Source organism: Eurosta solidaginis, chromosome 2 (assembly GCF_040869045.1).
Source record: "Eurosta solidaginis isolate ZX-2024a chromosome 2, ASM4086904v1, whole genome shotgun sequence".
NCBI classification, from domain to species: domain Eukaryota; kingdom Metazoa; phylum Arthropoda; class Insecta; order Diptera; family Tephritidae; genus Eurosta; species Eurosta solidaginis.
In genome coordinates this window covers 84671904-84686330 of record NC_090320.1, presented here as the reverse complement: position 1 = coordinate 84686330, position 14427 = coordinate 84671904, and the positions used below count along the sequence as shown (strand labels likewise).

At 36.9% G+C, this 14427-nt stretch overlaps 1 protein-coding gene across 6 annotated transcripts in view; it reads left to right on the top strand.

Annotated features, from left to right (window-relative positions):
- Nucleotides 1–14427, top strand: part of Pfas (phosphoribosylformylglycinamidine synthase) — a 679058-nt gene that overhangs the window by 609666 nt on the left and 54965 nt on the right. For all 6 annotated transcript variants that reach the window (XR_010949589.1, XM_067765957.1, XM_067765960.1 and 3 more), the window contains exon 8: nt 8904–9018. Coding sequence is in view for 5 of the 6 variants with exons in the window: in XM_067765957.1 (XP_067622058.1) it covers nt 8904–9018 (115 nt within the window). In the remaining variant the exon portion in view is untranslated. The remainder of the gene's footprint in view (nt 1–8903; nt 9019–14427) is intronic.

Genomic DNA, 14427 nt, shown 5'->3' with positions numbered 1-14427 from the left:
ATTTCTGTCTAGGCAAATAGCCTATCATGGAATTGGCTGTATTAGTATTTATGGCACGCTTTAGTGCTATCAATTCGGTGGTTTTACGTACAGCAAAAGAGCAAAATTCGATTTAATTCGTTATGGTAACGCACGACCGATCACTTCAATCCCACTTGGTTTCTATAGTCAAAATATTATTTCTTTTAAATAATTCTTTAGAGTTTTCTCTAATTGTTAATATCGTTTCCTGAGAAATCACCAAAATTATACTTGAATTTTTGTAGGAACACGTGCAGTCAAAAAAAAAAAACACAATCGTTTTTAATTTTGGTTAGGCGCGCGGTACGACCGGTCAAGTTCATAGCACTTTTCTTTTTGATTTCAGAAATTGGCGCACGACGCCGTCAAGCCGTTGAAGCAAAAAATTTCATTCTATCCTAGGGCTGGAAAAACGCAGTTATCTAACTGTGGCGGCCATTATCGAATGGTTCATTGTTATGGTTAGCTCATCCCTACAGCATTATACATGTCGCGTTCCGGCTGTCAAACCTTTGTGTTGATGTTAGGTGAATGGAACGTAGAGAAAGCGTAAAACTTTGCAACTTTTGGGTGTTGCGCTATATTAGGTGAAATTTTACCACCACGACAGCGCATAGTTGCTAATGCATCGGTTGCATTTTGCGTTTGCCATCTCCTTTTGGCAATCTCTATGCCAGTACAATGAAACGAATAAAATCCGCTGATGAGATGAGTCACCTACGCCATTGCGCCAGGTGTTATTGAAAATTCGTCAATGTCATGGGAATTTTTGGCGATGCCACCCTTATGAAACTAACAAAATTTTGTTTTAACCACCCCAGGCAGACATGAGTTAGGGTGAATCCTACCATTTTCCTATCACTAGCCAACTGGTGCGTTCCAAGGGTGACTCTCCCAAGTGGACCATAACACTTTATGCATTCCTCTTTGCTACATATTTAATTTTTCTCAATCTTCTGGCTTATTTATTGACAGGTGGAAGCCGCGTCAATCACGCCGATCTTTAAGTCTGGAAATAAGAATGACGTCTCTAACTATAGAACCATTGCTAAGCATTCAGTTTGCTCTAAGCTTTTCGAAATAATTATTAAGGAAAAACATTTCTTTGTTGTTAAGAGCATTATAGATCCGCGCCAACATGGGTTTGTTTCTGGTCGCTCTACAGTCACTAATTTGGCATCTTTTTCGGACTTTTGCATATCAGCCTTTAAAGTCGGTTCGCAGGTGCATACTATATATGCAGACTTTTCCAAGGCATTTGACAAGGTGTCTCATCAGCTTTTACTGAAGAAATTGGAGTTCATTGGTTTCCACTCGGTATTCTTGAGTTGGTTGAAGTCTTATTTGTCAAATATATCCCTTTGTGTTGATATAATTGTAAGTCGCACACTTTTGTGGCAACTTCTGGGGTTCCACAGGGTAGTATCCTGGGGCCGCTCTTGTTCGTTTTCTTTATCAATGACATTAGTGCTTGCTTTCAGTTTTCCAATTTTTTACTTTATGCTGATGACCTGAAGATCTTTCGTAGGATTGATAGTCCTTCAGATGTTTTCCTTTTGCAGCGTGACCTGGATAATCTAGTTGACTGGTGTAATACTAACATGCTCTACCTAAACGTTAAAATATGTTTTCACATGTCTTTCTCGAAGACCAGTAATAATTTTGTTTCACATTTCTATTTAGAAAGCACTCGCTTGAATGCCGTCATAGAATTTGTTGATCTTGGTGTTGTATTTGACACTAATTTTTCTTTTGGTAATCATATCTGTTATGTTCTTCCGAAAGGTTATAGAAACCTTGCTTTCCTGCGTCGTTATGCAAAGGACTTTAAGGATCCCTATACCAGGAAGACTTTATATATTTCCTTGGTTCGCTCAAAGCTCGAGTACGCTTCTATTATTTGTAACCCTATTTGCAGCTGTCATGCGGCTAGAATTGAAAGGGTTCAAAGGAAATTTGTTTGGTTTGGGCTTGGATCTCTGTATTGCGAGGTTCCGCTGCCTTCTTATCTGTCTCGGTAGAACGGTACAAATGTTTCATATATAACCTACAACCCCTGCACTCTAGAAGAACCTTCCACGGGCTTATGTTCGTGTTTGATCTCGTGGCAGGTTCGGTAAATTGCCCTGTCCTGCTCGGGAAAATCACGTTTAATGTGCCCAGTAGATTCTTTCGTTTCTCCCTACCTTTTTATTTGACCTTTTTCAGAATGAATTATGTCCTTTTCGATCTTATTCTTCGCTCTCTAGCTGAATTTAATAAACTTTCGAGATAGCTAAATATTGATTTCTCTCAGTGGAGGGATGTTTTCAAGTCCCAAATACTTTTACATTTACATCTAGATATATAGTTTAACTTTTTTCTATTATTATGCATGTGCTTTCTTTAGCTATTATCAATGCATATTATAATTTTTAATTTTTTTTTTATAATTTCTATATCTGGTCTGTAAGATGTAAATTATAGACTGAATAAACTGAATAAACTAAACTAAACTAAACTAAAATATAGACTTCAAATTTCGGAGTGTACTTAGCATATAAAGACTTGCTTAATTTTTTTGAGCTTTTTCTTAACTCTTTAAGTAAAATGTTATTGAGCGATTCGGGGAAAAAGGTTCAAAATAACGGGCACCTTATTATATGTACACATTCTTTGAGTGCTGCCAAGTCTCATAGTACTGATCCGGATCTTTCCAATGAGATTTGATAGTGATCCAGAGCTCGATGACTCAATGGAACGGTACAAATGTTTCATATATATTCAGCACACGATGCTGCATCAAAAATCTAAATCAATCTACTTTGGCGTCGTTTTGGTACTTACGCTGCGCAACTAATTGTGGGTTTTTGGACCGGTTTTTCATTTGTTGGGTAAACTAAGCTTAAACTAAGTTTAAGCGCCTTTTACGGTTAACAACTCAACTTAGTTGCGTTGTAATTAAAACAACTCAACTTTAAGCCAACTCAACTCCTGTTTGGTATTACGACTTACAACTTATTTCAGTTGAGGTTGAATTGATGTTGCCAACCTAGGAAAGTGATGATTTGACAAATAAATGAACAGCTGATCAATTTGTGGCGGAAATTTAAGCATTTGCAAAAGTAATTTTGTTATTAAAAGCAAAACGGATATTATATGAAATCTATTTTATAATGGCGAAAATGTTGGTGAATGATATGTCGCGAATACGAAAAACATTCACGTAACCATTCCACTCCCTCGTAACTACAAAGCACCAATTAAGAAAGTGTTTAATAAGCGACAAATGATGAGCTTCAAATGAAGTTATTTTGCTGATTTGAAAGGAAGCATTTTGCTCATTACTAAACCCAATTAAGGACCATTTCCACAAACGCGTTCGAGGGAAGGATTTACCCCTATTTTAAAATTATGCACCACACTCAGATTCCTTGATGATGGTAGCTATCAAAAATGCTGTGGAAATGTTTTTGGTGTTGGACTGGGATTAGATATTATTGAGGAGTATATTTGTGCGAAGTGGATTAAAACCCAAACAGCAAAAATTGTATTTTACTCTAAAACAGGATTCCCAGGAGTAGTGATTAGTATCAACGGGACTCACGTTCGCATAATTTCACCTTGTTTGGCTGCATCCAGCCTCGTCCAACTTCGGAATGTCGCTCCATAAAGTCAAAAAGTTGTTCAATGTAATCCTTCGTTTAAACGTTGTTTTTTATCTATAAATGTGTACAAAATTGTAGATTATTGTTTGATTAAAAATTACCGGCTTTCAATTTTTGTTTTTTTTTTTTCGGTAACGTTATATGAGCACCATCTAACTCTTATCAATGGTGGTGTCAAAAAACGTGTTTCGATCTCCGTTTTTGGGATTCGAAAGCGGAAATTAAAAATTTTATTTCTGTCGAAAAATTTCACAAAAACCCACAAAATGGCCCGAGATGGTCCGAAATACTTGTTGTTAGTGACAGTGAGAAGAGTACTGCTGTTGTTGCTGATGCTGCTGGCAATTTGTCATCAAGTTTGCCTACCACTAATATTCGCATTAGAACAAATTCAGACACTGCTCTCGCTGATATGCGGTCTGTTAAAAACTCATTGCCTTTTCCCGATTTGAGTAATACTGCAAATGCAAGTAAGAAAGCAATTAGCTCAAATACAGGGACAGTGAAAAATAACAAACACAAAAAGTCAGCTGTTGTGTTAGGCACTAATAATAACACCGATCTCAACGTAGCCGTTCGTAACTCTTGGTTCCATTTATCGTCATTCACCTCGTCTGTTACTAGTGATGATATTATTAAGTACGTCTCTCAACATATTGGCATCGCAGCTGGGGAACTCCTGTGTTTCAAGTTGGTTAAGAAAACTGGCGATAACTCATCTCGAAAGTGGTTTAATTTTAAACTTGGTATACCTGCAAAATACAGCGACAAGGTCCTTAATGCATCAGCGTGGCCTAAAAATGTTAAAATCAAACCTTTTTTCCAGAAACGTGGAGTGACAGCGCCAAAAACCTAATGGAGTCCTACATCGGAAATAAATTGGCTACGTCATCCACTATCACTTCTAATCTTAACATTTATTTTCAAAACGCATCCGGTTTGAGAACGAAAGCGGATATTGTTAACTCGTTTAGTGCGTAAATGGACTTTTATATTTTTGTTATAGTCGAAACTTGGCTAAATTCAGCCTTTTTTGATGGCGAATTTTTCGACCTCAACACATACGATGTCTTTCGCAAGGACAGAGAACCTTCCAAAACTGGCTCTCGCAGGGGCGGAGGCGTTCTTATCGCTGTTCAACGAAAGTATCGCAGTAATTTAATTACGCTTAATAACGACGACTCTCTACTTGATCAGGTATGTGTCTGTCTGAAAGACTCTTCCAGATCCTTCTATATTGTGGCCTCTTACATCCCTCCGAATTGTAATCATGAACTTTACAAAATGCATGCAGATAACATTATATCTCTGGCAGAAAACAATGTAATGGATGATAATTTGTGCATTTTAGGAGACTTCAATTTAAGTAATGTCCACTGGTCTGAAAGTTCTTGTCTTTCATTTCTTTCGCCATCCAATGTAACTGCCTCTCACGAGACATACTTTATTGATTGTATGCTAAGTCTTAATCTTAAGCAAATCAATCTGTTTTTTAACAAACTAAACAAAATCTTAGATCTCATTTATGTCAGCGATAATATTAATTACAATATTTCGGAATGCTTGCTGCCTTTAAGTCAATGTGACAAGCATCATGTACCTTTAAATATAAGTATTGATTGTTATGAATACATTTCTACTAGTCAAAATACTAGTGATGTGATCGCTTTCCAATACAATAATTGTGATTTTACTGTTTTAAATAATTTATTTCAAGAAGTCAATTGGACTGCTCTTTTTTCATATTCAAATGTTAATAATTGCTTTTCTAATTTTAAAAATTTTTTGCATGACTTTTGTTTAGAAAATAAAGGAGTTAAATAGAAACGGCCACATGAAATTCCGTGGTACACTAAAGATTTAAAAAAGCTTAAAAATCTGAGAAATAAGTTTCACAAAAAATTTCAGACAACAAGGAATATTTATTTTTATAATAAATATTAGTACTTTGCTGGCAAATTTAACCGGTTAGATAAGTTTCTATACAAGAATTACATTCACTGTGCTGAGCGCAGCACTAAAAGTAATCCGAACTATTTCTGGACCTTTATCAAATCCAGACGGTCTCGTTCTTTTATTCCCACGTCAGTTTTTCTCGACGATAAATCTGCTGAAGGACCCAATGAGGTAGCTAATCTGTTTGCTGATTTTTTTAAGTCAAACTTTTCTACTGATGAGAATTCCTCTTCTGCAAACTTTTCTTCGAACTTTAGCTGTTACCTAAATTTTGGTTCTCTTGTATTGTCTGTTGAGGACATAGAGATGGGTCTGACTTCACTGAAGCCTTCGTCTGAGACCGACGTTGATGGCCTATCGGCGATTTTGCTAAAGAAATGCCCAGCTCTCACGGAACCTCTTAAAATAATGTTTAATCTATCTCTTTCATCAGGTACTTTCATTAATGATTGGAAAGTAGCACACATAGTTCCGATTTTGAAATCTGGTAAAAAGAATGATGTTCGGAACTATAGACCCATCTCGAAGCTCTCTTCCGTTTCAAAACTTTTTGAGTGCATCGTAAAAGACAAATTGTTCTTTGCAACCAAGTCGCTTATTTGTCATAATCAGCATGGCTTTGTACCAGGGCGGTCCACAGCCACGAACTTAGCTGTGTTCACCGACTACTGCAATACTGCCTTTTCGGCTGGATTCCAGGTTGACTGTGTATATACAGACTTTTCAAAAGCCTCTGATAAAGTTTCTCATATAGTGCTACTTAAAAAAGTAGCATTTATGGGCTTCCATTCCAGCTTTTTGGAGTGGATAAAATCGTATCTCCCTGATAGACGTTGTATTGTTACCATTGATGGTGTGTTCTCACAACCTTTCATTGCCTCTTCTGGGGTACCGCATGGGAGCGTCTTAGGCCCTCTACTATTTGTTCTGTTCATCAATGACATTAGTAGCTGCTTTTCCTTCGCAAATTTTTTACTTTATGCCGATGACCTCAAAATATTCGCCAAAGTCCAAGATGCCTCTGATGAAGCAAAGCTTCAATGCGATATCAACGCTGTTCAGTCATGGTGTCTTCGTTTTCGTCTCCCTATAAACATAAAGAAATGTTTTAAAATGACATTTGCTAAAATTTTGCATTTTCGAAGTACGTCCTACCACATTTCTAATACTGTCCTTCAGAATGTTGTCGCAGTAAAGGACCTAGGAGTTTTTTTTGACTCGAAACTGTCTTTTAACAAACATGTTGATTTCATCATTGCGAAGGCCTACTCTGTTCTAGGCTTTATTCGTCGGAACTGCACCAAGTTCTCAGACCCTTATACTCTTAAAATGTTGTATATAACTTTCGTTCGCTCAAACCTTGAATATGCAGTTTTTGTCTGGAGGCCGTATAACCAGATATCAATAAAAAGAATAGAACGTATTCAAAAGGTGTTCATTAATTTCGCTTTACGGTCCCTAAAATTTGATACTCCCATTCCACCCTATGCATCCCGTATTATGCTACTTGACCTACAATCTCTCGAAACCCGTAGGTCAATCTTATCTTTGACTTTCATGTTTAATGTTATTCATGGTACGATAGATTGTCCTTATCTTCTGGAAAGGATTACTTTTAATATTCCAAGGCGAAATCTTCGCGTCACCTATCCTTTTTACTGGGAAAAAGTCAAAACTAAATTTGCCAGTAATGCTCCCCTTGCAAGATCTATGCGCGAATTTAATATTCTATCTCAGAGTATTTTCCTTGATTTTTCCTTGGGAAAACAAGCTTTTTTGAATATTTTACTCTCTTATTTTAAGTAGGTATGTTTCATTTTGTAACCTACACCATTGTTATTAGTCTGTAAGAAATGTTCTTTCATAGACAGTATTGAATAAATATAAATATAAATATGAGGCCCGATCCATAGTTTTTTTTACACAGAACATCTTTCTGCGTTTGCGACCTTCGGCCGCGATTTGTAAAAATAACCCTGGGTGGGTCCAACGCCTTTCTGCATTAGTGTGTACAAAAAATCTGGCAAAATACAACAACCACATGAAAATTTGAAGCGAAATGATATGATAGAAATTACATTTTTAATTTTTGTTTTCGGATTCTAAAATTGGAGGTCGAAACGTGTTTTTGATACCAACTTTGAAAATTTTTGTTAAAAATTAGGTGGTGAACCGTCTTGTAAAACGTTACCTTTTTTCAAAACAACTGCAAAATTGTATGAGACAACTGCTAGTAATCAGTTGTACGATTTTGACGTCTTTGACAACTACGCCAACACAAGGTTGTAAACGGTAAAGCGATAAAGTTTATAGACTAAACAACTCAACCAATATTTTTTTTGACAGGTTGAGTTGTAATCTGTAATCGCAAATTGCGAAATTTCAACCCAACCAGAGTTGAGTTGTAAACGGTAATAGGGGCATAACTCTAGTCAAATTTAAACTCCAGTTATGTAGATAATTTGTAGATACGGCAACAGCTGGATTTTGTTTACCCAACAAACATGGGAAAAAATGTCTCCAGCGAAATATATATCTAGTTCCGGAGGTGATATCTAACATCATTATTTAATTATTCTTAAACCAGATAGTTCTCGAGTTGATATCCAACTTCATTCTCCAATCACTATCAACCTTTGAGAAATTTTGTAAAATTGAGAGTTTTCGAGTTGATATCCAATGTCATTAATATTTTCCAATTATTATCCAATTTTCGAGAGATTTTGAGAAATGTACAGTTCTCAAATGCATATTCAACACATTTCTCCAGTTCTATCGTACACTGGATATCGAGTTGAGGTGGAGTTGAAAAAAATCTCCAAGGTGGTACCACCAAAACCAACAGCTGTTTATTGTGAGAAATAAACACCTGCTATGGAATGTAACATACGATCACGGATACAAAACTATTTTCACTGAAGGGATAAAAATTAGACTTTCCAACTCTTTAAAAAAATAATAATATATTATGGATCTTGTGAGTACGCATTGTCCCTAATTCAAATATTTCATTAATCCTATACACCACTTCGTAGCTATTGTTATTTTAAAAACGGCATTCTATCACGGATCGTATGTTTCGATTCGGCCTCTGGTTGATAACAGTAATAAAGCGTAATTAACAAAAATAAATTATATATATTTTATTTTATTTGCGTGAAAATACTTTTGTATGGAATTTTACATTTGAGACCAGTTAGAGAACCACAAGTTGTTAATTAAATTATTTCAACTTAAGTAATAGCATTTTTTTTTTATAAAAAATTACCTCTTTTGCAGAGAACGCAAGGATTCCCGAGTTGAGCCACTGTGTCGAAACAACTCTTGAGATTTTAGAAGTATGCCTAGTTATCAACATGAGCTCTAATGGTACTCAAGCCCAAATGCTTGTTGGGTAAGTATATTCCATTTCGAACGAACGCAAATAACTGATAGGTTAACTAAAGTTTAGCCCTGCCAGATCGGCCACTTAAGCTCAGCTTAAACTTTAGTTAAAGTATACTGAAAAACTCAGAATAAGTTTAAGCCTAGTTTAACACACAAACTGAGTTGAAGTTGTACTGAAAACCCGGGCCTTAAAGTATACACTGGAAATGGTGTAAACTTTAAAATTCAGATTCTGCAAAGCAAAAATGTTAGAGCTCGTGATATTCGATTAATGGAATATTCGAATACTCTTATATTAGATTTTCAGAATTCAATTAGTTAAAATAGAATAATTGTACTTCGTCGATTGTTCGATTAATTGCACGCTGTCGATTATTCGAATAATCGCTGCTGAACGAGTTAGGAATAAAAATTCAATATTTAACAATTTAAACCAATGTTTCTATTTCAAACTCCAAAGCAGCAGTAGTAAAGAAAAATATGCTCTGATACTGCTCCGGCTCCGAGTATGCATAGCAATTGCATATTGCTATAAGCTACGTCGTATTTTCGAGCGCAGTAAATAACGTGTTGCCTTCCGTGGTCGTTTCGGTCACTCAGGGAAGTTTTTAGGGACTATTTCGTTGTAATTTCAGGACTGTCGTAGGAACTATTTGGGGTCATATCGGTATGATCGTATGGACTGTTTCGGGATCAGTTCGTGTCCAAATGACGGTGGTCATCGGGACTAATTCGGCTATATTTTGGTAAAATTTTGGAGCTCTTTCAGGATCATTTGGGACTATTTCATGGTTCTCCCCCCGGGTTATTTCTAGGTCAGTTTATTTTCTAAAGATCTTAGGGACTATTTCGGGGTTCTCCAGAGATCATAAAGGGATAACTTCTGGAAAATATCGGGATGGTTTTGCAAACTATTCCGGGATTGTTTCGGGGCTATTTCGGGATCACTTGGGGACTATTTAGTTAATGTTGTATAAATATACCTTTGGGTATTTATATGTACTATCTACTTTCCTTCACACCGATATTCTGTATTCACCATACACTATTATTCGTACCATACTTATGATATCTTACTTTATACTAGTTATAACTTCACTTATGAATTTAGTAATAAAAAACTTTGTGAACAGTACACAACATGGTGTCAAGTACTACCTTAAACATGATAGTATAAGAGTACATATTAAAACTTTTACTGTGCTTGTAATTATGAGCAAAGAAGCCGAAGAAGTCAAAAATAATATAGTCATGCAGCCATCTCAATTTCTACCTATAACGGCTACAATAGCACCATTAAATGTAAAAGCAACCAATTTAGCAATGGCGTGGAAAAATTGGAAATTGCAGTTCGAAATATTTTTGCGAGCCTTCGGGTTAGAAGACCAAAATGATAAAAGAAAAGTGGCTTTAATGTTGCATCATTTGGGTGCAGAGTGTTTGGAAATATTTTATTCATTTGACCTTGACGTCAACGCGGTGACTTTTAGCAATTTACTCAACAGGTTTAATGGGTATTTCCAGCCAAAAGTAAATATTGCGATGGAAAGGCATACGTTTTTTACACGTAAACAACAAAGTGAGGAATCAATCGATGAATATATGACATGCCTAAAAAATTTAAGTCTTTCATATGAATTTGGAACGCTGCGAGACAGTTTAACGAAAGATATATTCGTATGCGGTATATCACCTCATTTAAATCAAATTAAAGAACGGCTTTGAAGTGAAGGTGACATAACAATAGACAAAGCAATGGAAATAGCAAAAAACATCGAAGCAGCAAAAAGCAATGCAGCCGAGCTTCACAAGGTCAGCGAAAGTCAAACGAACATTAAACTAGTGGGAGCTATTCGAAAATCCCGTAATAATTCACAAGCAAATACACAAAGAACAAATTGTCAAAAGTGTGGCCAAATTCACAAAACGAGGTGTCCAGCGTTTGGAGTAACGTGCTATATTTGCAATAATAAAAATCATTTTGCGGCTATTTGCATGCAAAGAAATCCAAAACAACAAAAACAGGCCCCACTCACGCAGCAACAGAAAAAACCAAATAAAAAATTTGTGAAATCAGTGGACAAATATGAAGAAGCAGCCGAGGAAGAAAACGAATATGCAGGTAATGTTTATTGGAGTAGTCAAAAATCATTGTGCAGAAAACCAAGAAAGCGAAGGCGAGGTGTTGTGCCCTGGTGTTTAGGTAGATGCTGGAGGAGGTGCTGCTGCTGGTGCTTGTATCGATGACTCTACGTCGGCTACCCGGTTACTTAAACGTGACAGGTCGGCTCTCATCTTCCGAAACTCGTCCATTGCCTCCAGTACGATCTGGTTTTGCTGTGAGATCGTTTCGATGATTGCATTCAAATTGTCCATGCGATCTGCAGGCGGTGCGGTGGTTCGTCGTTTCTCCTGCTCTGTGTTTCGGGTTTGCCTTCGCGGCATGACGCCTCCGAATGCTCCTCCCGTTGCCAAACCCTCCAATGGATCAGACATCTCTAGCATTGACAGCTTGCGTGAAAAGCTTAAGGATTTGTCGGCGTTGTCTACGACAACAGTGTTGGATATCGCGAACTCTTTTCTTCCCTTTTCCCTGGACTCAAGATTTCCAAAAATCCTAGCAGAAGAACGGTTTAGGAAATCGGTTGGCAGGAAGTCTACCGGAACCTCTATACATGTGTCTATCTGTGTGAATACAGACCCAACTACCTGGTTCTCGAGTGCTCTAGAAATGCTGCAAGTGACCGGCCCCCGTCTATTGCTACTAAAAATCCCTAATCCTGGTCTTGATATCTCTTCTTTGTCTTCTTGCCTATCCATGTACCACTGTAACGAGGCGCACAAAGAAACAATAAAAGAAAATGTTACGCAGTATGCTCCACAACTATGCTTCAAACTTTAGTTTCAACTGTTATGCAAGAAAAAAGGTTATGAAAAAAAATTTAAAATTCCCAAAAAATATAATTCTTTATATTAGACGAAGAAATTCGCGATGTATTAAACTTCCAAAAATTCGAAAATTAACGCAAGAAAAAAAACAGGCTGTAAATTAAATCCTATAAAGATTTGTATTTGACAGGTGTTATTTCTATAAATATACGTGTGTGTTAAAAAATATGTGTAAAAAAAAATTCAAAATTTAATGTGTAGAAATCAATTCAAACTCAAAACAAAAAAAGAATTACTATATGTGAAATTATATATATGTGTTCAGGTAAAATTAGAATATAAATGTGTATGCGCAGATGGATGTGTAGATTTCTTAAAATTCTAGCGGCGCTTCAAAATTCGGTATCCTCTACAGAATTCAAAACGTGTTTTTTTTTTGTAAAAATATGTTATAATAAAAAAAAATTTTATTCAATAATCGCTCTAATACCTAATATTTGGTTCTTCTATGATGAAGTGCAAGGAATTTTAGAAAACAAAAACATAAGGAAAACTAAGAAGAAAATTAAAACTAGATATCTATGTTTGACTCCAATTGCTTATAGTTTCCTAAAAACTAAGTTATTAGAATAATGTTAAAAAAAGGCAAATGGCAAATACTATAAAAATTCAAATAATGCGTGTTTTTTTTCAAATGTTGATCTACGCCTAAATGTTTTTTGACATTAACTCAAAAACTAATATTTCCTTTTTTCAAAAAACTTAAAAGTAAATTTTCTGAATCTTTAAATTAATGCAAACAAATATATAAATTGAATATGTATGTGTTAGTGGTTAGTGTGTTTTGGTGTTAACCTTGCGAAGGAATCGATATTTAGGTCAGTGTTGCTTACGTCAGTCTTTTTCCTGTCCGAATTCATGTCAACTAATTCCCCTTTAATAACCCTGTTGGCACATATACGGTCAGAGCACTTGCTCCAGCCGTGGTTGCAAAACATTATATTTTCTTAAAGCCATATTCTACCCCCAGTGGTCAATAGCTGCAAACCTCACATGTAGGTGTTGCTGGAACATCCACATAGCAGCTTGAGAAGTTTTGCCACAAAAAAAATCGTCTTGAACTGTGCTAGTCTCGAATTCGAATACCACCTTTCCAAGATGTTGAAATCGAAGAAAAGGAACTTCGAAGTCGGACTAACATGTCACTAAATGTCACTTAGGCACAAATCACTTCACCGACTTGGAAAGGGATGCTACCTTCGTAACCCTAACCTGTCCGAGAGAAGGAAAAATATATTGATAAAAAAAATTACTAGGAAAATGAGAAAAAGAAAGATAGAAAAAAGTTAATTGGAATACAGAATGAAATTAATGATTGGGTTATATTGTGATAATTTAAAGAAGAAAGCTGAAAGAAATTTTAGTAGAAAGAAATGCGGGAAAAATTAAAATATGATCGGGCTATTTTCGTTGGGCGCCATTGATATGTAACTACTTGGTCACGACATAACAGAGGATAAACACAATGTAGCAGTTATGAGGAAGGCGAATTCAAAGCGAGACTCGATGATTGAAATCAAAATAAACAATACAATAGTACATTGTCGGGTGGATACAGGCGCACAGGCAAATATTCTTTCATATAAAACTCTTTGCTTGTTACGATTAAATAAAGATATTACGATGTCAAATAGAAAACTTTTCACGTTTAGTGGTGAACCACTGCCCCTTTTGGGTGTATTAAATACAAATTGTCTTGTAACGTAGCAAATGCTAAGCCACAATATCTATTTCCCATTTAGCGCCCACCCCTAACATTATATTTTCCATTTACTGCCCACCCCTAGTATTGTATGTATGTATACATACATACTGGCCCAACAACCATCGCGCAAGCACTAGGCAAGCCAGCGATGGTGAACGTACAATGCTTGGGAATTTTCGTTCATGGCGCGCTGTGCGCGACAATGCGAGCATAATTCTCAATGTGTTCATAGTTACATATGAATATAATGATTGGCCGGAATACACCAGGCACACTTCGCCGTAGGTAAGTGAAGCGCCATCGGCGGTCGACAAGGGGTGCCCTTGGGGTTGGGAGGGTGCGTTACAAGGTCGATTCCACCGATGGTACGCCCCCTGCTTATCGGGCGCCCTGCCGGTTTACCCACATTTCCGGTGTGTAAGACGGGATTTACACCCCCTGTTACTCACTGGAAAGGCAATGCACGAGCAGCCTTCTCGGGTAGGAAGGAAACCCGTCCCAACGCCAGTGGCGGGGCGGATTTCCCCACAACCCAATATAAATACATTCCAGGGACTCCCTTTGGGTCGACGGGGGGTAAAGTTACAAGGTCGGTTCTGCCGATGGTACTTCCCCCGCCCCATTGGGCAGCCCTAACATTTTGTAATCATCTGCTCTGAGTAAGACGGGGCTCACCCCCCCCCCCTGTTACTCACAGGAAGGGTAATGTACGAATATACGGCTCAGGTAAGAGGGGAACACATCCCAACGCCTGCGGCGGGA